Source organism: Corapipo altera, unplaced genomic scaffold (genome assembly GCF_003945725.1).
Source record: "Corapipo altera isolate COAL_440 unplaced genomic scaffold, ASM394572v1 0, whole genome shotgun sequence".
Lineage (NCBI taxonomy): Eukaryota > Metazoa > Chordata > Aves > Passeriformes > Pipridae > Corapipo > Corapipo altera.
In genome coordinates this window covers 3,858,856-3,886,113 of record NW_020884872.1, presented here as the reverse complement: position 1 = coordinate 3,886,113, position 27,258 = coordinate 3,858,856, and the positions used below count along the sequence as shown (strand labels likewise).

The window sequence follows — 27,258 nt, the reverse complement described above, 5'->3', positions numbered from 1 at the left end:
AAATAAAATAATTTTCCCCCACTTGGAGGGAATACAAGAGGATGAAGCTTGAGTCAGTGTTGACTGTCTGGTATTACTAATACTGATTTTTATAGTTAATTTTACAAATAAAATCTGATTAGTCTAAAGAGGTCAAATAATCTCATACACAAGAAGGAAGGAGTATTCTAAAACTTGTTTATTGTTCTAATCCCTGTTATGTCTCAGATTAATTGAAAATTAATTCTGCTTTGCTTTTGCTATTGTTCAGACAGCACTAAGAGAACATCAGACAGTTTACAAATGCTGAAGGCTGACTTAAGTAACTGAAATATGAACACATGACCTTTATATGAGGGATGGAAGCTGAGCATTCTTTAATTATGTTCTCTGACTGGTCCCAGGCTGTAACTTCTGCTAAAATGAATAGCATTAGAGATACAAAAAGCGTGCTTTGTGCAGCACTGGCACCAGAGGAAGGCAGGCAGATTCAGGTCCACAATAGCTGTCCTGTTCCTACAGGACAGATGGTGTCTTCACCAGCAAAATGCTTAAATACCATCAATTCCTTGCATGTGCCTTTACTCTGTTACAGCCCTATAAGATCACACAAATGCATCACTCAGATTATCTCACCTGATGGACTCTTTCAAAGAGTTTATTTATTGCAACCCTACAAGGGCACTCTGAACCTTCAGGTGAGGACACTGTTAGGGCACTGCTGTGAGTGTTGGATGTAATGGAGGGATTGGAATGCCTGGAGCTGCAGTTGGCAATACCACCTGAGAGCCTCTGGGTAAGGCCTGAGGGACAAAGAAATGAAGGGGCTGTCATTGTGGGAGGCTGCTCTTGGCCACCTAGCCAAGATGACAACACCGAGGAATTATTCTTTACAGAACCAAGGGACACGTCCAAATCAACACACTTGTCCTTGTGGGGGAATTCACCTGGCCAGGTGTTAACTGGGAACACCACACAGCTGGTAAAAACAGGTCCAGGGGATTCCTAAAACATCTGAGTGATAACTTCTTGGTACAGGGGCTCAGGGAGCCAACTGGCAGAGGTGCCCTCTGGGATTTGTTGCTTGCTCCCAGAGAGGCTCTCATGGGTGAAATGGCCATTGGTGACTGTCTTGGCCACAGTGACCATGCAGCCATTGAGTTTCCCATCTCTCGTGGTTCTCCTGCTCCCATTTTGCTCCCAAAATGGACCAGGCACAGGCGAGCACAGCTGGAAAACCAGCATCTTTTATTAATGTTCAATCTCCCTGTGCTGGAAGCACCTTTTACCCAGTCAGAGTTGATTTCAGCAAAGTTGCTGAGCTGCTGCCTTTATGAGTTTGTTCCTTATCTTGGGAGTTCTGCCAAATGTCCTAACACCTGACCAACCAGGCCAGCCCATGCTGCTCCCTCAGGGAGCTGTGCAGGCTCCAGGTCAGCTCTCATCTCCGGGGCCTGGCCTGGTGCTGGCAGTGGGCACTAATCCTCCGGCCTTCCCGCCATGCAGGGGATCCGGAACAGCCGGCGCAGAGCCCGGAGCACCCGCCTGGGGCGGGAGGGACGTTTCCTGGGGACCTGGCTCTCTGTGTCTGCCTCTGGCACCTGCTCTCTGGAGCCAGGAGAAGCTGCTGCCTGTGCTGACCCCTGGGGAGCAGGGTGAGGGTCCTGCAGGAGCTGTGGGTACTTGGGGTTGACCCAGATGGTGCGGACGGTGATGCATTCACAGTTCTCCTGCAACAGCTCTTGGTCTCTGTCATCTCCCTCTTCAGACAACTCTATGTCTTCGCTGACTTCCCCCTGGGACAGCTCTGGGTCTCCTCTGACTTCACACCAGGACAGCTCCTGGTCAGTGGAGTTTTCCCATTGGCGAAGAACTTTATCACTGTCATCTTCTGGATCTGCTTGGGATAGCTCTTCCTCTTTCCACTGGGACAGCTCTTGGCCCAAGGAGTATTTCCACTCATTCTCCTCCTCAGCCAAGGCCCACTGCTCAGTCCGTGGCATGGGCAGTGCAGCACTCCATGGTGTCCTTCTCCACTCCCCTCTGAGGGCCTCCAGCCAGTGAGGCAAAGGGCTGAGGGGACAACAGGGGTTGTGTGGGGCAAGGCCTGGGCTCTCTGCCCCTGCTGCCTTCACTCGCTCCCACGAGGCAGGAGAAGCTGCTGCCTGTGCTGACCCCTGGAGAGCAGGGTGAGGGTTCTGCAGGAGCTCTGGGTACAACGGGTTGATCCAGATGGTGTGATTTGGGATGTGTTCCCAGTTCTCCTGTGACAGCTCTTTGTCACTGTCATCTCCCTCATGGAACAACTCTGGGTCCACTCTGAATTCCCCTTCGAACAGCTCTTGCTCCATGGAGCCTTCCCATTGGCAAATCACTTTCTCACTGTCAAACTCTTCTTGGGACAGCTCTTTGTCTCTCTTGCCTTCCCATTGGGACAGCTCTTGTCTTCTTTTTTCTTCCCACTGGGACAGTTCTTGGTATATCTCAAATTCCTTTTGGGACAATTCTTGGTATTTCTCATCTTCCTGTTGGTACAGCCATTGGACTGTCTCACCTTTCCTTTGGTACAGCCTTTGAAGACTCTCATTTCCCCATTGGGAAGGCTCCTGGTGTGTCTCATATTCCCACTGGTACAACTTTTGGACACTGTCATCCTCCCCTTGTGACAAATCTTGGTATCTCACACCTCCCAATTGGGAAAGCTCCTGGCATCTCTCATATTCCCATCGGTACAGCTTTTCACAATTCTCACCTTCCCAATGTGGCAAATTTTGGTATCTCACATCTCTCCACTGGGAAGGCTCCTGGTGTCTCTCATATTCCCATGGGTACAGCTTTTGGAGACTTCTATGTCCCCACTGGGACAGCTCTTGGTCCAAGGAGTATTTTCGCTCTTCCTCCTCCTTGGCGAAGGACCACTGCTCAGTCTGTGGCCCTGGCAGCTCTGCCACCCCCACCGCCCCCTCCTGACAGCGAGGTGAGGGGCTGGGGGGGCAGCAGGAGCTGTGTGGGGCAGGGCCCGGGCTCTCTGCCCCTGCTGCCTTCACCTGCTCCCACACGGGCAGGGCTCCTACCCTGGCCCTCACGTGGCGCCTCATCCACGGGCTCGGCAGCCCCTGGGCAGGGTAGGAGTTGCGGTTTGCCCTCTCCTTGAACATCTCCATTGTCCTCTGCCTCAGAGGCTCTCAGGGAGCTGCTGCCTCCTGAGTGAGGCACTCTCTGCACGGGGGACACCCCAGGGCTCTGCACCCCTTCAGTGCCCCCCACCCCCAGTGTCACAATGGCCTCTGGGCACGACGTGGCCCCCGTGTCAAAATGGCCACCCCTGGCACCCCAACAACCATGGAACTGGCTGGAACCAGCTGGAACCTGTTGGATCCACCTGGAACAGGCCTTGTCTGGCTCTGGGCAGCCCCCAGACCTGCAGGCCCTGGTGTGCCCAGACCCCTGGGAGGCTTTCGACACTGTCCCACACGACATCCTGATCTCCACATGGAGAGTCATGGGTTTGGAGGGTGGGCTACTCGGGGGATGAGCAATTGGACGCAGTCAGAGAGTTGTGGCCAGTGGCTCCTTGTCCAGGGAGAGGCCAAGGATGAGGGGTGTCCCTCAGGGCTCGGCCTTGGGACCAGGGCTCTGGAATGTCTTTACCAGTGACACAGACAGTGGGATTGAGCTCAGACTCAGCACGGTGGCAGGTGACAGGAGGCTGAGCAGGGCAGGTGAAATAATAAAGGATGGAGCCATCCAGAGGGACCTGAGCAAGTTTGAGAAGTGGGACCATAAGAACCTCATGAGGTTCAGCAAGGCCATGTGAACGGTGCTGCACCTGGGTTGGGCCAATTTCATAAACACTGAATCCCAGAATCATTAAGGTTGGAGGACACTTTCAAGATCATCCAATCCCGCTGTCAACCCAGCACCACCACAGTCACCCCTAAAACATATCTCCAGGTGCCACATCCACACGCCTCGTGAACATTTTAACAGAGATTCACTATGAACCTTCAGGTGAGGACACCATTATACAAGGCACCATCTAAACCAGCAGCACAAAGACACGCCCTTCCACAAAAGACTCAAAGTTCACTGCCTCAAATTCAGGCAGCAGCACCCCAGGTGAGAAAGCAGACAAACAGGACTAGGTGGAGAGAGCAAGTTCACACACTTGTCTAGACATTGTGACCACTAAAGAGTTTGGAATTTTATTTATTTTTGTATTTATTTAATATGATCCACTGAAGAGGTGTGTTTGCAAACTACCACAAGTCCTGAACCTCTTCAACTCTGTACCAATGCATTCACTATTTCAATGCATAATATCCAAAGGAGCAAATGCAAAACTGGTCAAATCAGAATTAGGCTCTAAAAATGAGACTCAGTCACAGGAATTCTCACCCAAGAGATCCCTGAATACGGCACAATTATAACCTCAGTGTGGTATTTATTGAGGATGGAGTGTTTTCAACATTCCCTTTGCCTATTGAACCCTGATGCACTAGTATATGGATGCCAGATTTTAATGGCAAAGAAGCATAGGAAGCATGTGACAGCCACATTCCTATAATACCTGTTGCAACTTGTTTTTTAGCCTCCTCCAATCTATATAAACTAAAGTAAAAAAGTGAAAGCTCCAATATATGTAATCTAAATTGGAAAAGTGAAAGAAAAATACTCTGAATTTAAGAGTCTAGACCCCTGCCAGGGTGAGTTGGGGCCAAGCTGGAGGCCAGAGCTTTCTGGAATGGAGTGGCAGGGCTGGCTGAGGAGCAGCCAATAGTTTGCAGGGTGGTGCCTGAGGACACCCCCACCCCAAATCTTAAAAAAATCTACTGCTAAAGGTTAGTGAGGAGGCTCCTCCCTTCTGCTCCACACTGACAATTCAAAGCAGTTATTCCTTGGAAACAGAGATGGTGGTATATCCAATGAAGGTCACAGCCAGCCATGCTCCAGAGCAGGCCTACAGAAATCCTGTCAGGTTGTTCAGCACAGCCTCACCTTTGTGAGCCAAGTAACACCAAAACCTGGTCAGAGTTTGAACCTGCACAAAGCACTGCTAGGTGGCATTTCTCTTCGATCTACCCTAGTTGGTCATTCACCAGTTTTTGCACCTATGCCTCTCAAATCATGTTGACTAATGCTCCTCAACAGAAGCAGAATTCCCCATATCCATCTGCTTCCTCTGGCTGCATCCCCCCTTCTTGTAGCCACCAACAAACAGGCAAAATCATCAGACCATTCACTCAAACCCAGTAATTTCCTTTTACTGAAGCAAAACTCAACCTTTTTATCCACCCCTTGTTTTGAAAGGAAGTTGCCCACAGGCAGGTTCATGGCAAAAAGACAAAAAGCAAAGCCAAGCAAACAAAAAAGAGAATAACCCTGAGCTGCTTTTATTCTCACCTGCTGTTTCAGGGACTAGTCCTCCCAGGTGAGGCCTCTTCTGACAGAGGGAATCTGCAGTAATTGCATCTCTTAGCCCAAAAGGTGCATTGCCTTTTAGTGAAACAGCTACACATACAACCAAAAACAGCAAAAGAGAAACCTGCTCACTCCCCACCTTATATAGATTCTGTGAGCACTGAAAAGGAGACACAAAGCACCTGGGAAGTCTTTAAAAATCACAGCTGCAGGAAACCTTCCCGCATGATTGAGCTATGAAGGTCTGACTCTGCAGGAAAAAAAGTGGTTTCAGCTGTGTTTTAAGGCAAGTCACAAGCTTGAACAGGGATGGCTGCTGCACGGCAATTTTGTTTTTCTGCAGTGAACAGGAGGGGCCTTTCACAATAGGGGAACAAGTCAAAACATCTTTCAGGGTTGCAGTGTGTGTCCCCTCCACACCCACCACTCCAGTGCACGATCTCTCTTGATACAACAATTAATGGGACTCAGCTGCCACAAAAAGAGAAAGGAGCAGCTGGGAATTTTCTGTGGTAAATGACTGACATGAGGTGGCCCCACAGCTTCCCTGCTGCTTCCAGACAAACCTTTTAAAGTAGGAGGCCTTCGGTTTCTTCCAGATGAGCTGAAATATTAACCAAGGTTAGAGAGATGGTGAGAGGTGATAATCCCAAAATAGCAGGTTGTGACTAACCAGGCATCTGGAACAGATTGCCCAGAGAAGTTGTGGATGGCCTGTCCCTGGAAGTGTTCAAGGCCAGGTTGGATGCAGCTCTGAGCAACCTGGTCTAGTGGAAGGTGTCCCTGCCCATGGCAGGGGGCTGGAACCAGAGGATCTTTAAGGCTCCTTCCAACCCAAACCATTCTGTGTTTCCATGTTTCTACCGTAATGGTCCATTAAATGTCACTTACAGAAATTTGGAGTATTTCATTTTGCTAAAGACTGAGGTTGGTTGTGCTTGATCAAGTATTTGGTCTGTAACCTCCCCATACTGACAGGGCAACTAGCTTCCTTGTTTGAGAAGTTATAGCCCTGCTATGGCTTAAAGCAGAGGCTTAAATCCTCTGTTCCAGACCTACTCAGAATGGAGCCATTTCACTCTCTTGTTCTGTCCTTCTTTCTTTGCTTTGCCTCACAGCCACCTTTTATATCTACACAACATTTTCCAGATTCTCTCTCCTTTAAAACATCTCCCTTTCAATTCACCTGATGCTCCTCCACACAACCATCTTATACAAAACTTTGTTTCCCTTGAAAATTTCTCTTGTCTTTCAGACAATATTTGTTACTTGCCCCTCTATCTGCCTTTACCATCTCTGTTGTTTCAAACGTCTCAGTCTCCAATTCCCACCCTCTCCTACTCACTCTGCGATGCTTGTGGAATTGCAACGCTTATGGAATTGGAATACATGGGGTAAGAGTTATTTAATTCTGAGTTGAAGAGTAGTCCACAGTTCAAGACACCAGGTAATTATTTCGGTCAGACGAGGGCAGTGTTACAAAACATCTTGGTTCCCAGTGCCGCACTTCACTGCTCCTCCTCCCGGTACAGCTATTTGTTTGCGTTCTGAAATTATCTAGGTTGGAAATAAAGAACCTCAGAAAAAAAAAAAAAAATGAAAAAGAGAAAGAAAAGGAAGAAGAGAGATTTATGCCGTCATCCCAGAGATCTAGTTTACAGCAGGGCCACACTGGTGTATCTGCAGAGGCAGCAAATGCTGTAGCCAGGGAGTGAGCAAATAAGGACAAGAAGAATTTCTGAGGCAGAAGCTCTCTGCCAAATGCAACATGTTCCAACAGCCCAAGATCTGCCCATTTGTTTTTAATCTTGGAATTTGAAACTGCAGTGATCTGGCCCTTACTGCACATTAAAGTTTTCTTGTGTGTACATCACTCTTATATTTGACTCTCTAAGCCCCTTTCCCTTCTTCCAAATGGGTTGCCACAAGTCCTTGGACCTAACACAGAGCAGTAATTTCTTTTTTTGAATAGGCAAGTGACAAAGATGACAATTCCTGCCTCAGTATAGAGGTAGATGCCAAGCTCTAGCACGTGGTAACTGTAAGAAACATTTAATGAACTTCCTTGGGGAGGAGACTGAACAGTGCAATGGAAAGTCCCCTCATCAAATCTAACTGAAAGCAATCTTTGCTGAGGTAGAAGTAAAGTCATGTGCATATTCAGGAGCATTTGTTTTTGAAAAAGCCCATTTATGACTTAGGGTTCATTTTCAGTGCACTACTGCTGAGAAGCAGCTGTGAAATTCCCTTTGATGGTAATATAAATGTTGCAGCTAATTGCTGCAATATTCTTCTTCCCCACCCTGAGGATCTTTTATTCTACCAGTTTTAATTCTCAAGTGGTTTATTCTACAGATAGGGAACTAAAATTACTAAGAACTGCCCTCAAAAGAAATGGGCAAGTGACATACAAACTAAGGAGAATGGTCAAACTCATCTAGCAATTCTACAATGGACTGCAAGCTGGATTAGCAGGATATGTCCATGGCTGAAGAAGGATCACGTGGATGATCTGGAGTGTATAGGCTGAGGTTATAGGTTGGGCTTTACCAGAAACAAGAGAGGGGTCCCTAATCACAGTCTCCACAGACATAAATGTCATTCAATAATTGAGCAAAATCACAGCCAAACATCTTGATCAGACACAGGTTTTCAGGGAGGCAGATGATTTAGGCAATTCTCTATGGAGATCGCTGCAAATTAGGGAACATACTGGATATACTTTGCCTTTCTATTTCCAGATGTGCCCACAGAGCACTTCACAACCCCCCCCCCAGTGCAACTAACCATAGGACAGGAGAATCTTATTAACTTTGTTGTACAAAATATAGAGACATGCCCAGGCTCACAGAATAACTGGGTGGGAGCAGAGTTGCAGAAGAGATGATCTGCTCTCTGTTGCAGTCACACACATGGGAAGGGTAGAGCACGGCTTTCCATCATCTGTTGGGAGCACTGAGCATCTGTGTGGCTTATCCATGGTGTTCCTTGCACCAGTAGGTATTTATTGGGCTGATATGTTATTATTAGCTGATTTAATAAATAACTGGGCCTCTTAGATAAAGCCCTGATTCTTCCCCTCTCTCCTTTTTGCCTCTGTGCCAAGCCCTGTGCTTCTAAATTCAGTTTCAAGCCAGGGAAGCAACCAGTGCTTGAGTTTTTAGCAATTGCTGGATCAGTTTATATTGATGTTAAACTTCATTACAGTTGTGCTTTTTCTTCCACTATAGCAGCTACCAAATGCTATTCCTCTGTAATTCAAATACTTAACATACAAAATGTATATGATTAATACTAACACAAATAAGGAATTAAATAACAATGTAGTTGTTAATCAGAGGATTTTTCACTTAATAGTTTACCCACAGGCAGAAAGTTTTATCTGTAACTTACATACAGGCTATTGATTTACAATATTTCTTCCATGAAATATCATTTTCAGATAATTTCTCAGTCATTTCTCAGGTAGTGGTCTGGCTCCAAAGGCTGCCCAGCACCTTGGCAGTTGCTAAGGAACAACTCCATAGCTCAGGGGAGTGTAGCCCTCACCATTGTTCTGCTCTCATTCACCTGCACAGTGACATCATTTGGGATTTATAAACATTATGCAGTTTGTGTGCTTTCAAAAGAACAATTATTGATTGAGTTCTGTTTGGTCTGCAGATTGTGTCCAGGGTATGTACATCAAAGGAATAAAAATGATTTTTGGATGCAAAATCCTAAAGGGATGCAGGAACTACTGCACCTTTCAGCTTGTATGCACATGCAGAATTTGCAGAATTTACGCTCCTTGACTTCAGTTGTTTTAAGCTAAACAATTCTACAGTATTTCCTTGGAAGTCCTGGGAGGGAGGTTTTCCTTCTGACCTTTATCACCACTCTCCTTGGGGCTTTCTTTAAACCTGCTCAGCGTCTTCCTGTTGAATACAAACCTTCAGCCTGACCAACTACTGAGCCGGGAGGAAAGAGTCCTTCCCTCATTTGCCTGCAATGCTCTCCTTTCTACTTCCATAACACTTCCATAAACACTTCTGCTGTGTTTACTTTTTTTTCACAGAAACATGGCACTGCTGACTGATGCTCAGCCTTTGGCCTCCTGTAGACCTATAATTCTTTTAAAAATTTGCCAGTTTTGACAATGAACTCCTAAAAACTGCTCTTGGGGCACAGCTGTCCAAGCAAGTTTTCACTCCCACTCTACAGCAGTAGATTTATCAAGATTAAAATATTTTACTGACATCCCTACAGAAATGTAATCAAATAAATGGTTAACAATAATGCAGATATGGGATTGTCACAATAAAGCAATGCTGTATTTGTACCTGTTACCCTAAGGCACAACAGTACCCTTAAAAAAAGAAGAAACTAAGAAAAGTGTAGCATCCAAAAATTATTTCAAAAGCCTTACTCAGGTTAGGATAAAATACTAAAAGGGGGAGTCAGTCTCAAATGCAGGTGTCTTAAACTACTTTTGTTGACTCAGATTCCACTATGCAATGAACAGTACTGGAGGGCAATTCAGTTTATCATAATGTAGAAGCTCAGCCCACATGAAGTCACCTACGCTCCAGGAACCTAAATTTAGGCATCTGTATCTGGGATCACATCCTACCCCTGTCATTCTGTCTGTCTGTCTCTCTCTGTCTTCTCTCCACAAAGCCTGATCCCCAGGCAAAGAAAGAAGTGAGATTTGTCACGCAGAAGATCTCAGACTTACTGAGTTGAAAGGGGGGACTCTCTTTCCCAAAATCCAACCCTGTTCCCGGAGAATGCCAGACAAACTAAGCCAGCGCTGAGCCAGAAAAAGCACAAAAACAGCAACAGAAACAGCACTAGCTGATGGGTTTTTTTATTCTTACAAGTACCATCCCCATTCTTCTGGCTGAAGACTTTTCCTTTTGTTCAGATATGGAGCAATCTCCAGTGCAGATGCAAAGGGGAGCAGTGTGAAGCAGGAGAGGAGGTGGAGAAATGCAAATCCCCAGTTAACCCTCTTCTCTGATCAGTGTTACTGGGATTGGGAAGGAGGGGGAGGGAAGAGGCTGTGTAGGTTGAAGCAGGAAGCAGAGTTTATCACCTCAACTGGAATTCCATTAACCATTAGCTAAGGGGAGATTCCAGGCTGTAGGAGGTCTCCAGAGTCACAAAACCAGGGAAAACATGGGCCCCAACACAGTTGTCTCCAAAGTGCATGGATATGGCTCCACACACAGCTGGGCAGAACTGAGAAAAATAATGGCTTTCTGAAAACTTTTATAGCTTTTTCTCTCCCCACAATATTTCTGATATTATATATTTATAGTTAATATTTGCAGCTATTTTTACAGCAGGTCTGCAATTTAAGATAACGTGTTTTACTCATGCTTCAGAGGTCATAAACTATGCAATTTGTTCTCCCAGTTGTGACCAGAAGATTGAGCAACACAGAAGGAAAGGAAGAAAAATGGAGCAGCTCCAAAAAGGCCGATACCAACAGTCCAAATGCATGTGATAAATTATAACAAGGTATCTCTGAGCTCTTTTTCCCATTCTCCCACACACTGATTTAGATTAAAATGCGGAGGAAAGCAACACCAGATGAATATCCCATCTTCTTGGGAGAGCACTGCCTGTACATTTGTGGATGAGAGGTGCTGACATAAGTCCTGTTGATCAATAGTTGGCAGACTGGCCACATTGGAGTGATGCAAACACCACAGCACAGGTGTGTGTAACATGCACGTTGTTAAGTCAAGTGAAGCCAAATTTCCTCCATCCTTATCTTTCCTTTTTTTTTTTTTTTTTTTTGTTAGAAGACCCAGCAGTTCCTTATTTGTCTGAAAGATAATCTACTTTGCACACTTTGGTGTCTGGATGGTGTATTTTTTAAATTTAGCCTCACAAAACCAGGCAGGCAACTACTGTCTGCTCCCATTTAATAGCCGAGTGAAGGAAATCAAATAAAAATGAGGCCAAGTCTTGCAGAACCAAAGTACTTAAATCCAAATTTTTAGCACCACTGAAGCCCTTCCAGGCCCCAAGCTGCCCATCTTGTACCTCTTAGCCGTGTGACCTGGAGCCCTTGGTCATGACAAACTGCAGAGGGGCTCAGGGGCTGTCCCCTGCCAGTCCATGCATCCCAGTGTGTGCTCTCTGGGCCAGACTGCACTTCTGCAGATAATTAGATCCAGAAAGCAGGTGTGTCCAGTCAGTGAGGTGGGCTGCAGGTTGGGAAATGGTGGCTGGGACACAGACAGGGATGAAGACTTCACCTCCCATCTGATTTGTGGCCATAACTTGAATGCAGATCTTCCCTATGCCAGGATGGTGATTACTCCACAGGTGTGGAGTGCCCATTCTTATCAGTGACCTTCCTTAGGGACATCCTTACCCTCATGCTCAATGTTTCTTTCCTTCAGACCCCTGTAGAGTCCAGAAGACTCCAGTTGTACCATCCTATTTTTTCCTATTAAAATGAAGACAAGGAGAAGAGAAAGCTTAGGCCATACCTTACACCCCTATGTAGGAGTACCTGGGCACACACACCCACTCCTAAAGATGTCTCCAAATAGAAATCTCATATTTTCCACTTACCTTTGTCTGGTCCATTTGCACACATGATCTCCTAGTAATGATTTCCATGAGTGCTTTGTTTGAAATGCACATTAAATTTGTTCGTGTAACTTGAACTCCCGAGACACAGCACAGTTGACTGGCTACGTGCCAGAGAGGAACAGAGTTGTGCAACTACTAATTATAAGATTATAAAATAATAACACTTTAGTAGGAAAACAGCCCAGTGGAAATGTTACTGTTCGATTTTGATTTATTTACATGAAAGGGCACCTTCAACTCAGTTTTATGTTTAACTGTTAATATCCTTTATCATGTCGTGGTAATTCCTCAGGCAACCAGACAGATGAAAAATATATTCCCTTCCTTATGACTAATGGCGAAATTACGTGCTCTAACAGCAACCTACAAAAAAAAAATCATTGTATTAGATGTGTAAGATAATATGCAAAATAATTTTATTGCAATTAGGTCTTTGTTTAACTTTGTGCTCAAACCAGGCTGCTGGGTGCACTGCCTTCTTCATTAAATTAATTTGGACAGAAAACTGATCAGAAAAAAAGCTCTGGACAGACCATATGCTAAAACCATATCCTAAAAAAAAACAGATAAAGGAAACATGGAGAAATAGATTTGCTGTTCTCCCTGAAGCTTACATTAGATTTTCCTCCTGTTACACTCCCCAGATATGTCCTTGCACCAAGCTAGAACTCCTGTCCAGGCTTTTGGCACTCTTTTCTCTCAGAATTGTTTCAAATTTGTGCTCACTTGGCTACAGTAAAGACAAAAAGAGGCAGTATTTGGACACCCCAAAATATAAGATGAATCATGAGGATCACAGAATAATTGAGGTTGGGGAAGGACCCAGAAGGGAAGCCATACAAAGAACAGCTGAGGTCACTTGGTCTGTTCAGCTGGAGGAGACTGAGAGGAGACCTCACTGCAGTTAAAACTTCCTCAGGAGGGGCAGAGGAGGGGCAGGCACTGAGCTCTGCTCTGGGGGGACCAGGGACAGAACCCCAGGGAATGGCCTGGAGGTGTGTCAGGGGAGGTTTAGGCTGGATATTAGGAAAGGGTTCTTCACCCATGGGGTGGTTGGGTGCTGGAACAGGCTCCCCAGGGCAGTGGTCACAGTACCAAGGCTGACAGAGCTCAAGAAGTGTCTGGACAATGTTCTCAGGCACATGCTGTGAGTTGGTGATGGACCTGTGCAGGGCCAGGAGCTGGACTTGATGAGCCTTGTAGGTTCCTTCCAGCTCAGAATATTCTGGTTCTGTGGAAGGCAGGCCACTGAATGTTACCCATTGCTCATGGGAGGGTCAGTCAGCTCTGGCTGCTCAGGGCTTGTGCGAGTTTTCAGTTTCTCCAGGGACAGGGATCCCACAACTTCCCCATGCTCCAGTCTTACCAGACTCATGCTGATAATTTTTTTTCCTGGTATCTAATCAAAGATTCCAATGTTTCAACTTGTGCTCATTTCCTCTTGTCCTGTCACCCTGTACTTCTGAGAAGAGCCTGGCTCCACCCTCTGCAACCTTCGAGGAGTCAGGTCCAGACACCAATGAATTCCCTTCAGCTGTCTCTTCTCCAGTCTCAACAGTCCCAGCTCCCTCTGCTTCTCCTTTTATGTCCTGTGCTCCTGCTCGTGAGCATTTTGGTGGTCCTGTGCTGCCCCAAATTGGACACAGCACTCAGTATGTGCCCTCAGTAGTGCTGAGCAGAGGGGAGGAATCACCTTCTGGACTTGGTATCTACACACTTGCCACAGTCCTTCTCAACAGCAGCACCATGGATCGACTGCTTCCACAGAGGAACTTGCATTGCTCCCTGACTGTTGCCTTGGTCATTAATAAGGCATAAATCACTCCTGGTCCGAGTATTGATCCCTGAGGCTTCTGGTAACTGGTCACCAGTTGGACTTTATACCCCTGAAGGATTACAAACAACCCTCTGAGCCCAGCAGTCCAGCCAGTTTTCCACCCACCTTATCATCCGCTTATCCAGTCTGTATCTCACTAGTTTGACAATAAAGATATTGAAGAAAACACTGACAAAAGCTTGCTGGAGTCTAGGAATATGATCTCTACTTCTCTCCCTTCTTACATAGAGCTTGTCATACCATCATAGAAAGGGTTCAGGCTGGAAGGGCACAATTAGCCCTTGGTAAATCCGTGCTGGCTGTTCCAAATCAACTTCTTGTCCTTCCTGTGTCTGGAAATGGCTTGTAACAGGATTTGCTGTACGACATCCCCAGGGACTGAGCTGGGGCTGAGCAGCCTATATATCCCCAGATCCTTCTTGCCCTTCATTTGTCTTTTTCCAGTCACCGGGAACCTCACTGTGACCAATGACAGAAAGTGGCCTTGCAGTGACAGAGGCCAGCTTCCCAAGCTCCCTAGATGCCTCCCATTTGGTCCCATGGATTTGTCTATGGCTGACTGTCCCAAGCACTCACTAACTGTCTACTTCAAGTATGGTTTTACTCCCACAGGCTCCATTAGGAGGCTCAGGCACCTGAGGCCGGAGGGACTACCAGGTCAATGATAAAGAAAGCAAAAAAGGCATTGAGCACCTCAACCATTTTTATCAGGCCTGGGGTCCCCAGCCACACTGAACAGCTGGCCAATATCTTCCTTAGCCTTCATTTGGCTGCAAAAGTACTTAAAGAAAGAGCTCTTGTTGTCCTTCACATAATTTTCTAGATTCACCTCCAGCTGAGGTTTGGTTTTCCTACATTTGGCATTCCCTGCATGCTCTGGCAATACCTCGATACAAATTTCCAGGTAGCCTGTCCCTGCTTTCTCCTTCTGTGTACTCCCTTTTTTTTTCTGATATCTTTTTAAATGGAGATTACTGTACTAGGAGTTAGAGCTTTAAACTATTTTACTCAGGCATCCCACTGCAAATTTGTACAATCAATAGATACTTTTCATCCCAAGTTTCTTTAGAAGTAAAGTTTTCTGATTTTTTTTTCCCAGTTTCTGATAACCTCCCATGTTAATGTAATTCTACTACTTTCAGCTCATGTCTTCATTTTCACTAAGCCTCTTAATACTACTTGTCCCCTGAATGTTATGCTCCAGTTAAATCCTTGTATAATTGCATTGCGTTTAATTTGTTACACTTGGGGCTCATTTCACCTGGTCTCCAACCATATGAATTTACTACATTTTACTGCATAAATCAGTATTAATATATATGTTTTAAAAGCTTGTGATGCTACCCAGTCTTTACCAACTATGTTCTTGCTATATAATTTTTAGTCAGTGTAGTTACTCATGTAACCTCTGCATTTTGGTTTTATAATCCTACGAAGTTTCTGAACACGTTACTGAATGTAGGTTTTGGGGGAAGCAGGAAATTAAAGTTAGACCTCCTCCTCCTCCCAAAATCTCACTTTACTGTTCTCACACACACACATGAAATAAAGCAAAATCTCATTCCAGTATTGCCTACAGTTATTATTCTGACACTTGTGATTATTCAGTTTACTCATCCAAGAGCATGCACGTGCATTTGAAATGTAAATGTATTAATCTTATAAAAACTACTGCTTGATAATTTAAGGACTTGTGGGCAAACAACGGATCCAGAACAATAGGAAAAGGAATGTGCTCTGTTCTTTATGCACACAGTATATATAACAATGAAGTAGAACTCAATAATGAATAAGAAAATTCACACCTTTTGCTGTCATTTTGATCATTAATTTCTATTTACTGTCTGGAGTTAGGTGGAGGCAAACCCACACACTTTAATCCTTTCAATTTTCTTCATGGTATTAAATACATTATGTATATTTTTTTCACTTTTCTGCAGAAAAGCTCTTTCACTAAATGGAATCGAACAGCTAGAATAGCAAAAATTTTTCACTAAATCCACACACTTTTTTTCTTCTAAAACTTGGATCTATGTGTCTGTTTATGTATCTGTCTTGGAGTTGAACATGCAAGTATTTTTTCCTCTCTACAGCACTTTTTCATATTCAATAAAAACAATTGACTTCACTGATTTTTTTTTTAATAGCTTTTCAGTTTCTACTCCCTTTGTGCCATTTTTAAAAACTTTTTCACATTAGGTAAATCTTGGTACCAGTCAGTCAAAGAAAGAAGAAATAAAATCTAGTTAAAAAAATTGAGAAAATCCCACGGTGTTCGTTTGAGTACTTAGGAATGAACTAAATTCTATTAAAAAGATTACATTTCCCAATTATCTGATTGAGTTTTGGATTACAGGGGGAAGATTTGACTTTCTGAAGTCCTGGTTCTGAGAGCTGATAAGGATTTTGACTGGAAAACAAAGGGGAAGTGGGAAAAAATAAACAAAAGTGGAGTCCTTAACTTTGCAAATCACGTTCTACCTTGTAGTACTTAGGAGAATTTTCTGAGAATACTTACATATTGTAAATAGCCTGAATTTTTCGTTATGGCTTTATTTAAGCTGTTTCTGCCCCAGGTCATTAGCCACAGAATCACAGAATCATCAAGGCTGGAATAGACCTTCTAGATCATCCAGTCCCACCATCAACCCAGGTGGTACAAACATGTCCAGGAGAAATTCCTAAAACACCTGAGTGACAACTTCTTGGTACAGGGGCTCAGGGAGCCGACTGGCAGAGGTGCCCTTTGAGATTTGTTTCTTGTTCCCAGAGAGGCCCTCGTGGGTGAAGTGGCCATTGGTGACTGTCTTGGCCACAGTGACCGTGCAGCCGTTGAGTTTCCCATCTGGTGCTTTGCCTGCTCCCGTCTTGCTCCTGAGATGGACCAGGCACAGGTGAGCACGGTTGGAAAACCAGCATCTTTTATTTATGTGTCCATGGCAAAGCTGCTGTCCCAAAACAGGTTTTTCACCCGGTGTGCAAGAAGCCAATCCCCACACACAGACTTGAGGTATTTCTTTTCTTTATTTATTTCAGTTCTGTACAGAAAGGGGTGCTGAGTGGCAAATTCACAGGGTCAGAACGACGACTATCAACACTTTTCACTATTTATACATTTTAGCAAACAAAGGGATTAATGTTCACTGGCTACAAGCTATGTGGTTCTCTTATTAACCTACTATACTAATTATTTTATTATTCTTAATAAAAAATTAAACAACAACTGTTATAAATAAATTAGTAGACAAACTTATCTTATAAATTATAAAAACTTTACATTATTTTAATATATCAATATAATTAAGAATTAATTAAGAAATATTATTAATCTAATTGAAGATACTACTTCATATTCTATCTTCTATCGATTAAAAGATTTCCTCCCTTCTTATGTTCATTAGCTTTCTATGCCCCTCTTAGGTCTGGGATCACTGAAGCCTGCCAAGTCCTAAACCTGAGCCAGGCAATTCTACCAACAAGGGATTGATCCTTCTAAGGCCTGGCCATCCAGGCCAGCCCGTGCTGCTCCCTCAGGGAGCTGTGCAGGCTCCAGGTCAGCTCTCATCTCCGGGGCCCAGCCTGGTGCTGGCAGTGGGCACTAATCCTCCGGCCGTCCCGCCATGCAGGGGATCCGGAACAGCCGGCGCAGAGCCCGGAGCACCCGCCTGGGGCGGGAGGGACGTTTCCTGGGGACCTGGCTCTCTGTGTCTGCCTCTGGCACCTGCTCTCTGGAGCCAGGAGAAGCTGCTGCCTGTGCTGACCCCTGGGGAGCAGGGTGAGGGTCCTGCAGGAGCTGTGGGTACTTGGGGTTGACCCAGATGGTGCGGATGGTGATGTATTTCCACAGTGTCTCTTCCCTGGCAAAGGACCACTGCTCAGTCTGTGGCCCTGGCAGCTCTGGCCCCCCCACTGCCCCCTCCCAAGAGTGAGGTGAGGGGCTGGGGGGGCAGCAGGGGCTGTGTGGGGCAGGGCCCGGGCTCTCTGCCCCTGCTGCCTTCACCCGCTTCCACGAGGCAGGAGAAGCTGCTGCCTGGGCTGACCCCTGGGGAGCAGGGTGAGGGTTCTGCAGGAGCTGTGGGTGCTTGAGGTTGAGCCAGATGGTGTGGTTTGGGATGTGTTCCCAGTTCTCCTGCAACAGCTCTTGGTAAATGTTGTCTTCCTTTTGGGACAACACTGGGTCTCTAACTTTGACTTCCCCTTCAGACAACTCTGGGTCTACTCTCACTTCCCCTTCAGACAGTTCTTCCTCCATGGAGCCTTGGCAAAGTGCTTGGCAAAGCACTTTGTCACTGTCATCTTCTGCTTGGGACAGCTCTTTGTCTCTCTTGCCTTCCTGCTGGGACAGCTCTTGGACTTTCACATCTACCCCTGGGGACAGTTCTTGGATTGTCTCATCTTCCGATTGGGACAGCTCTTGGATTCTTTGATTGTTGCATTGGGGCGGCTCTTGGACTTTCTCATCTCCCCATTGCAATGCTTCTTGGTACCTCTCAAATTCCCATTCGAACAGCTCATGGACTCTTTCCTCTCCCCATTGCAATGCTTCTAGGTATCTCTCAAATCCCCATGGGGACAGGTCCTCATATTCCACATCTTCCCATTGGGACAGCTCTTGGATTTCCTCAGCTTCCCACTGGGACAGGATATTGTCAGGTTGGGAGTTGGGGTTTGCCCTCTCCTTGAGCATCTCCATCGTCCTCTGCCTCAGAGGCTCTCAGGGAGCTGCTGCCTCCTGAGTGAGGCACTCTCTGCACAGGGGACACCCCAGGGCTCTGCACCCCTTCAGTGCCCCCCACCCCCGGTGTCACAATGGCCTCTGGGCACGACGTGGCCCCCGCATCACAAAGGGCCTGGAACACAGTGCTGTCACAAAGGGCCACCCCTGGCACCCCAACAACCATGGAACTGGCTGGAACCACCTGGAACCAGCTGGAACCTGTTGGATCCACCTGGAACAGGCCTTGTCTGGCTCTGGGCAGCTCCCAGACCTGCAGGCCCTGGTGTGCCCAGACCCCTGGGAGGCTTTTGACACTGTCCCACACAACATCCTGATCTCCACACTGGAGAGTCATGGGTTTGGAGGGTAGGCTACTTGGGGGATGAGCAACTGGATGCAGGGATGCAGCCAGAGAGTTGTGGCCAGTGGCTCCTTGTCCAGGGAGAGGCCAAGGATGAGGGGTGTCCCTCAGGGCTCGGCCTTGGGACCAGGGCTCTGGAATGTCTTTACCAGTAGCACAGACAGTGGGATTGAGCTCAGACTCAGCACGGTGGCAGGTGACAGGAGGCTGAGCAGGGCAGGTGAAATAATAAAGGATGGAGCCATCCAGAGGGACCTGACCAAGTTTGAGAAGTGGGACCACGAGAACTTCATGAGCTTCAGTAAGGCCAAGTGAACGGTGCTGCACCTGGGTTGGGCAATTCCAGAAACACTGAATCCCAGAATCATTAAGGTTGGAGGACACTTTCAAGATCATCCAGTCCCACTGTCAACCCAGCACCTAAACCACTCCTAAACCATATCCCCAAATGCCACATCCACACGCCTTGTGAATGTTTTAACAGTGAGTCACTGTGTCTTTAACAGGGATTTTGTTTTGAGCACCTGTGGATTTTTGCACATGTTCAAGATCTGAACAGCAATGTCCACCAACATTCTGTACAGCTCTTATCTGAAGCTCAACATAACCCAGACCAGTGCAGTGCCAGTAAGATCCCACCATGCCAGGAAGATTTCCCAGTTGCAGTCAGAGGAGTGTCTGGGACCTTATCTATGCTGTGAAAAAATGCTTGAGGTTAGAAAGCAAAGGTCTCTGCAGGCTCACTTTATTGCCCTCTGCAGGCTCACTTTATTGCCCTCTGCATTCCCACCCACCACAGATGCAGCTCTCACTGCAGCAAGGATCGTCCAAGGGGAGCAGAACTCAGGGGCAGCACCCCCAGGAAGGGGCCCTCGGCTCAGAGCCTCTGTTTGCCCTCAGAAATGTCAGTTCTTAAAGCCAATAGCCCGGGCCAGGTTGCAGGTATTAACTGTACTCCACCTGTGTTGCAATCAAGGGCAAAAGTGAGCCTTTGCAATCCCAAACTTGTGCTTTCAAGCAAGATGTTCCACCAGATAAACTGCAAGAGGAAAGGGTCAGTTATAAGCTATGCATGTTGCCCACACCAAGCTATATAAGGTCAGCCTTTGCTGATAAGGATGAAGGTACACTGTATTCCCTTAGAAATGGGGTATCTTACAAAAAAATACACTGGATTTTGAAGGAGCTGGCTTCTGCTTTTTATTTCAATGCATTAATTGTTGCCATTTCATCACAGTCTATGAGAAGCTGAGTGCTCACTGTATTTATATCACTGAACACATGAATAATCTCTAGGATTTAATATTAAAATGTTTTTATATAATGACAAAAGTGGACTTGTCAGAAGTTCACAACAAAATGCAAGCAAAGAGGGTTCTGAAACCTCTCTTGTATTGACAGCACACTCAGAGAGGTTTCCTCTTTCTCTTATGTTGATAAGGTGGGGTTTTATTATGTGAGTACATTTTTAGAACAACCCAAATTTGCACCCTTGCAAATTTAAGATCAGGAAAACATGGCAGGAAGACAAAGAGCATCTAGGTAATTCCTGCCAGCACATCTCAACCTCTGTTAACATGACCAAACCAGCCCCCTCCTAAGGGATGAATGACACTGAAGACCCCAAAGAACCGATGTGTGTGCAGGCACCAGTGGTACATTTTGTCTGGGCATCTCACATCCCAGACAAAAGTGACTGAGGAAAACCTGTACAAAAGGGTGTCCTGCAAACTTTGCTCTTATGTTTAGCAGAACAGGTAAGTAATGCACAAAAGAGCACATGCTACCTTTAGACTCGCTAACCCACATAAAAAAAAAAACCAAACCAACCAACCAAAACCAAAAAAAAAACAAAACAAAAAACCCAGCCAAAACACAGGCAAAATCTATCATGGGACACAAAATAACTGGCTTTCTGTTTGTTTCCCACACAGCTTTACTGAAACAAGTCTTTCAAGTCATCTCATGGCAGACTGTTTTATGCAATACTCCATTAAATGTTTTTCAGATGAGGGTTGTTTCTACATCCCTTTTTTTCTGAGGTCAGTGCACTTCCAGTATGAAAAGCTGTTCCAACTGCCTGCCTGCCCCTTTGAGGCTGATAGAGCCAGGCTGCCTCCCCAAGAGGGGATCTGTCCATCTCTGGAAAATGTGGAAGATTTTTTTGTAGTCAGCTCTTTGTCTTCCATCTCTCAAACCATCCTGCAGGAGCCCTATTCCCTAATTTCACCCTTGTTATGTTGCTTTGAGGTCAGATGGTCTGGGACAAAGCCAAACATTTGATGCAGGAAGTGTCAGAGTCAGCAGGGCTCTTCCCTGATAAAAATGTTGCTTTTAGTTCAGCAGCCCAGGACAAAGTCAGTCCCTTGAGCAGGTCCTAAGGGAGCAGTTCATAGAGACTGAAGGAATATGAACAACCACTGGCTGAGATCAGAGCCAGGTCTTGAGGGATCTTTCCCTGTTCAGGTCAGCAACAGCAGAGCGAGTTATTCCTTAGAAAGGGTGGCAGCACTCAGGTGTTCCCAGTCCAGTCATGACACTTTTTCGACAAAGCTCTGTGTGTTTAAAGATCTCTGTATAGGTCCGACTCCCACGCACTTCATTGCTATATTCAGCTCTCATTATGGCTGTGAGGTTTGTTCTGGATGGGCTCTCCATCCCCACCCCCTGAGAAAGCAACAGATTCCCCCTTCCAAAGCTTCGTTTTTTTGCTGCATATCAGGATTATTCTTTACTGGAGATGCAGAGATTTTTTTTCCTTCAAGATCCTGAAAACCTTCCTTTTTCTTTTTTGGAGTGGTATCCTTTATTGAGTCTGTCACTGCAGCCATGGAAGGCAGCACAGCATGAGATGGACCATCTGTAAATGCCCATGGGGGAAAAGAGGAATTTACCTGCCTCATTGTCCTGAGGAACTGGGCTGTGATACAAGACAATTGCTTTGAAAAACACGAGGCCGCACTTGTGAGTTCCCTTCAGCAGAGCTGGGACAGGGACTCTGCAGTGCACCTGAGCAGCTGAAGCCTGTGTTTTGCCATGAGTGCTGAACAGTCATCAGGAGCTACAGGTAGGACTCACAGTGCTGTAGGTGACCACATTGCTTAAATAAGCAGAGGAATAATAAGAACAAGGAGTCAGGATGAGGTACATTGATCTCAGGTTTGTCTGTGGGTCTCTACACATTGAATAGCACCTGTGAGAAGAATTACAGAAGATCTCTTAATTAAGGATCATAACATACCTGACCTTTCCCAGCATTTTAGTAACTTCTTAAGACAGCCTTAAGTGAATGTCAGACTGGCACACAGTATTGACATTCCTGAAGAATATGGAAAAGCAAGCCCAAGGATGAATGAGAATGCCAGCTCCACACTTGTCCTCAGACAGAACATAGATCTTAATTTCTGGAAATACTTCTCAAGCCTCAGGGGCTTTATGGTCTGTGTCTCAGCTCAGAGTTTTATGGGTGCAGTATTAAAAACACTGGCAAAGGTTTCACACAAGTACAGTGAGTGCTCTGTCTGCACCAGGAAGGAAAACCAGCTCCTTCCTGATTTATAGCCCTGGATAGCCTGTCTATTTACTTTTTCCAGGCAAGGTTTCAATAGGACACATAAGATACCTGGCAGAGTTCTTCTATGCTCAGCGGTGGGAGGAATGGGTTAAAAAGTGGAAGGTTGGAGGAGGATTGTGAATTGCCCAAGTGACCTTGGAGCTGGGAATAACCCTTGATAAGCCTGAGTAAACAGCAGGCCAGGGATCCTCTGGCATGAACTGAGTTTAACAGTGCCTGTGTCTCCACTTGTGTGCCTCTGCCCAGGTGTTGGTTCAGGGATCCCCTGGCTAGTGAGGTAATGGAAATAAATTTATTCTTTTTGTTATAGTCGTGAATTGGTGTTTTTTTCTGGCTGCCTGCCTGTGCTGACTCACATACTCACTGTTGAGCTGACATAAGCCTGCATAGACCACACGAGGGTAGGGAAAAGCTCTTGATGTCAGGCTTAAAGTCTGCCTGACTTTAAGCTCTCCCATAGCACTTCTGTTGGCTAAACTGGACTTTTTACAGATCTGCTGTGCCTACCCACCAGCCTTTGAACCCAAGACAGAATATATCTGAATACCCCTTGGTGGAAACTTCTATTATAGGTCTATTTTTCTTAAGGACAAGTATTCCTAGGACAGAGGAGGGGGAAATCCCATCAAACCCTGTGACTTTTGCTAGGTTGATTAACAGCAGTTGGTGCCATTACTATACATTGTGCCCCTTTAACTTCTTTCAGCATATATTTTATAGTTCAGTCAAAACACACTCCTGACCCAGAACTTGTGGGTGGCAGCCAGTCCCCGTGGGTGGCTCAGCCAGCAGGGTTTGTGTGTTCCCTGCAAAAGCCAGAAGGGAAAATCAAGTTTCTGATCCACAACCCCACTAGGCAATAGCCTCGGCAGAAAGTAATTTGCAACTGCTCTGCTCCTAATGGGAAAGAAATACTGGCCTGAGAACAGCATGTGCTGTGAGGACCTGTAGTGTTAACATATAACCAATAGTACATTTCAAGCACTCTCTGGTACAATGTTCCTTCCAGTGGCTTCAGTGGATACCCACATCTATGAGGTAGCTCCTGATGTGGAAAGCCTGGAGAGCTTAACCTCTTAAAGCTTAGATGTTCTTGTGGACACTTGAGTAGAAAGAAAAAAAAAAAAACAGAGAAAGAACTTAAAAGGCACCAGAAACAAAAAAGGGTACCTCAACTTTCTCTTTTGTCCCCACAGACCTGCGTCTTGCCCAGTGGCTCTGCTGCTCTGAAGCCCTGCAGCTTCATGCTATGCAACCAGTTTTCTCTGAAAGTAACCAAGACTCTTCTTCTTTGTGTATCACAGCAAACCTTTTTTCTGAAAGCCACATTGAAAGATTACCTTCTTGCGGGTTTTAAACCAACCTGTGTCCAAGCACACGTCTAAGCTCCTGCTGTTAAGGAAGACTGAATCATTCAGTCACCTCTGAGAGAGGTGCAGTTTTTCTCCTCACCCTTCTCTTATATTCACTTTCCTTTTATTCAGGTGATGGGAGAGCAATCAAGACATCTCTCAGTTTCAAGAGCACTCTAAAAAAGATGCCAGTGTTATGGATATTACCCCATAACAAGGGTGACAGACCACCTGCCTTTTACCTTGTGATTTTAGCTTTGGGTGTGTTATGAGCACAACAGCACCTGCAAAAACGGACACCCAGTTTCAGGGGTGTTTCACAGGACTGCTCACCTTCTGCACTGGGTCACTGCATGCCCACAGGACAGCAGGATATGGAAATTTCCTAGCTGAAAACAGAGAACTGCTGCTCCTGCAAGGGAGAGACTATTTTAGGGGTTTAGATCTGACCTTTGCAGAGCCTTCCTCTCTGAATTTCCTGGTCATCTCTTGATCACCATGTACTTCTAAGAGACATTACACTGTTACTATGTACTTGCAGCACTAACCTGCCCCTGTTTTAGCTTATACTACATTTCACAGCAGCATAGTCCATATGGGGCATCCATGAGGGTATGGGTTACATCTTTCACTTATTTACCTCTGGACAGCCTACAGCTGCATTTATCAGGATATTCTGCTCACATCGATGGACAGATACAATCCTAACTTACTGGGATTGTTCCACAAGCCTTTCCTGGGTGTAAAGGCTGATTTGGGTGCTTCTGTCCTCCAGGGAGACTTGGCATTGCCCCTCTCTCACAAGACAAGCAGGCTAACCTTGGCCGGATGAAATGATTTCTGCAGGACTACTCCCCTCCTCCAGAAGGGAACATCTGAAGAAGCTGTTAAAGGATCATTGCTGGTCCTTCTGGGAGCACTTTGAGGATGCTGGTGATGTGCCCCCGTGCAGAAACACCGGCATTTGGCTCCCCCGTTCACATGCAAATCCGTGAAATCTCACCACAGTCGAAACCTGCTGCTCTTGCCCCATTCAGAGCCTGACAAACAGCCTGAGCTCCCATCCAGGCAACAGCCGAGGTTGTAGCTTTTGCAGCCCCATCACACAGTGATACAGTATTTGGATTAGTGGAGCCTAGTTGCATTCGAACTATGTATGATCGAGCTGTTTTGTGTGCACAGGATGCAGGAGACCCAGTGGCCTCCTTTCAGTCCTTTTATGAGTGACTGAGTGTTTGAAGGTCAATCAGATTGTGCCTAATGAAATGACTCATTGGCATGTGGGCTAATTTGTCACCTTTAGCATATCTAAGACAAAAATTTCAAGTGTTCTCAGACGAGGCTCAAAGTGCTGAAGTACAGGCACTCTCCTGAATTGTCAGCTCCAAACCTGCCCTTCTGGGGCATGTAATGGGGTGCTAAAGGTCTGGCTATTTTGTGGATTCTTTGCCTTAAGGTCTTCTGACAGTTCCCAACACTTAAAAGACAACTTCCTCTCTCAGTTTCAACTCTAATCTCTGCAAGGATACAGGGAAAATCACATTTTCTGGGTGGAATCCCACAGTTCTTAAATTTTCAGTGTAGTCCAATATTAAATGATTGTGTACTGACTAGGCTTTTCTGACAAATCTGACTGGTAAAGACGTATGAACAAAAGCAGCATAAATAGGAGGATTATTTTGTATTTATAAGTCATAGAAAAATACATTAAAAACCTCTGTATATTACCTGGTCCCCCAAGTGCTGCCAACATCTACAACATGCCCTGTGGTGAGGTGTCCACCTTGGCTGCCCTGTTGCTTTTTGAGAGATTACTGGGGTATCCAAACCACACTCTGGGAATTATTTTCCAAGGTCTGAACCTTCCTGCGTTTATCAGCTGGCTCTCCCAGCTTCTGCCCTGGCACTCTCTTGACAAGCCAGTCTCCCTTGGGAATGAGCCTGGAGAGCTCAGGAAGGGGCAGGACACACAAGCTCTTGCATCACTTCTGAAGCAATCTGAAGTTATAACTCTCTCTCTCCCACTTCAGCACAGCCAGTGGAAGAAGAGGTTAACTCCCTGTTTTCACACAATAGGCACCTTGCAGCTGCGTTCAAAGGTGTGGAAACCCTCTTTGTCAGGCTGGAGTAGTTCAGTAGAACTAAATTCATTGGAAAAAGGGCAGTGGAATTGTTTTGTCTTGAAGATGTAACGGGAGGAGAGAACATAAAACAAGGTAATGTTTTCATTTACTGTATAATCAATATTAACACTTGAAACTGTGTGTAGTAGGAATTACAAAGGGGCAAAATAAAGAAAAATTTATAAAAAAATATAATGTGTCTTTCTCAAATCAGAGTAAGGGAGAACAGTCTTGAAGCAGACTTTAAAAAATAAAACAGGAAACATGGAAATACAATCCCCCCAAAACAACTACAACCCAGATGGTTCAGATACTCACTATCTATTAGGTAGCAATGCAACAGCACAAAAAAAAAGTGGCAATATTAATCCAGTCCAAATACAGGAACATCTTGTCTCACAGACCATCTTTTTACTCCTCAAGGAAATGTTCTTGCAATATTCCGTGATATCCTGGGTACTGCAGTACCTGTATCTCCTGGTGGAGTTCAACATCCTCAGGGCAGTGAGAAGACCACAAAGCAGGCAGGAAAGTTGGATTTCCAAGTACCTCAAATATTTACCAGTTCCTGCAGCTTTCAAAACTTTCAAAATTTTTATAACCTTCCAAAATAATATGGTCTACCTCCTGTGATTTTTTTTATATGTTATTATTTCAGTTCTAGCATTCCTGTGTCTCTGGTGATGCTAAAGGTGGAATAAAACCCCTGACTGCAGACACATCTTCATAAAATTAACCATCAGTTGGCCAGCTTCTTTTACCTGACTTCCATCTATGCTATCCATTCTGTTTCTTTCCTTCAAAACCTGTCCACATAGACACCAAGACAATCAGTATTTTGCAAAGAAACTATATAAGACCCACTCCACCAATTAGTAATAGTGGTATAATGTTAAGATCTAAAGCACAGGCTTTGTGAGCTCTGGATATTTATGGAAATGCTCATTTCTTAAGGCCATTTTCTACAGTGCCCATGTACTGTTGTGTGTTTTTCATTGCACCAGTACAAAGCAGCAGTGAAGATGCCAACTCTCACTGGTATTTGTTTTATGAGGGCTGTTGCTGTTGTTACCACAGAAGTATTTAAGAAAATAGGTCCATCCCCAGCAGAAACTCGTTTGAGCCAGCTTGTACTTCTTTCTCAGGATGGTTCAAATTACCTTCTGAAAGTTCCTCACCAGGTGGTTGTCCAGGAGTCTGATGACCTGTGTCCAACCAAGCCCAGAGAAAACAAACACTTCCAGTCAGCTTCTTCTAGCTTCACATGAAGCTTTGATATGTGTCAGTGTGGCTGGGATTT

General features: G+C 45.5%; 1 protein-coding gene across 1 annotated transcript; it reads right to left on the bottom strand.

The window, feature by feature from the left end:
• Window positions 1-1,457: 1,457 nt before the first annotated feature.
• Window positions 1,458-18,740, bottom strand: LOC113944900. The gene is made up of 2 exons (XM_027638571.1): window positions 18,198-18,740; window positions 1,458-2,504 (listed from the first exon to the last, which is right to left on the bottom strand). The coding sequence occupies exons 1-2, from the start codon at window positions 18,522-18,524 to the stop codon at window positions 1,458-1,460; spliced, it is 1,374 nt and encodes a 457-aa protein (XP_027494372.1). The 5' UTR covers window positions 18,525-18,740.
• Between the last annotated feature and the right edge of the window lie 8,518 nt (window positions 18,741-27,258).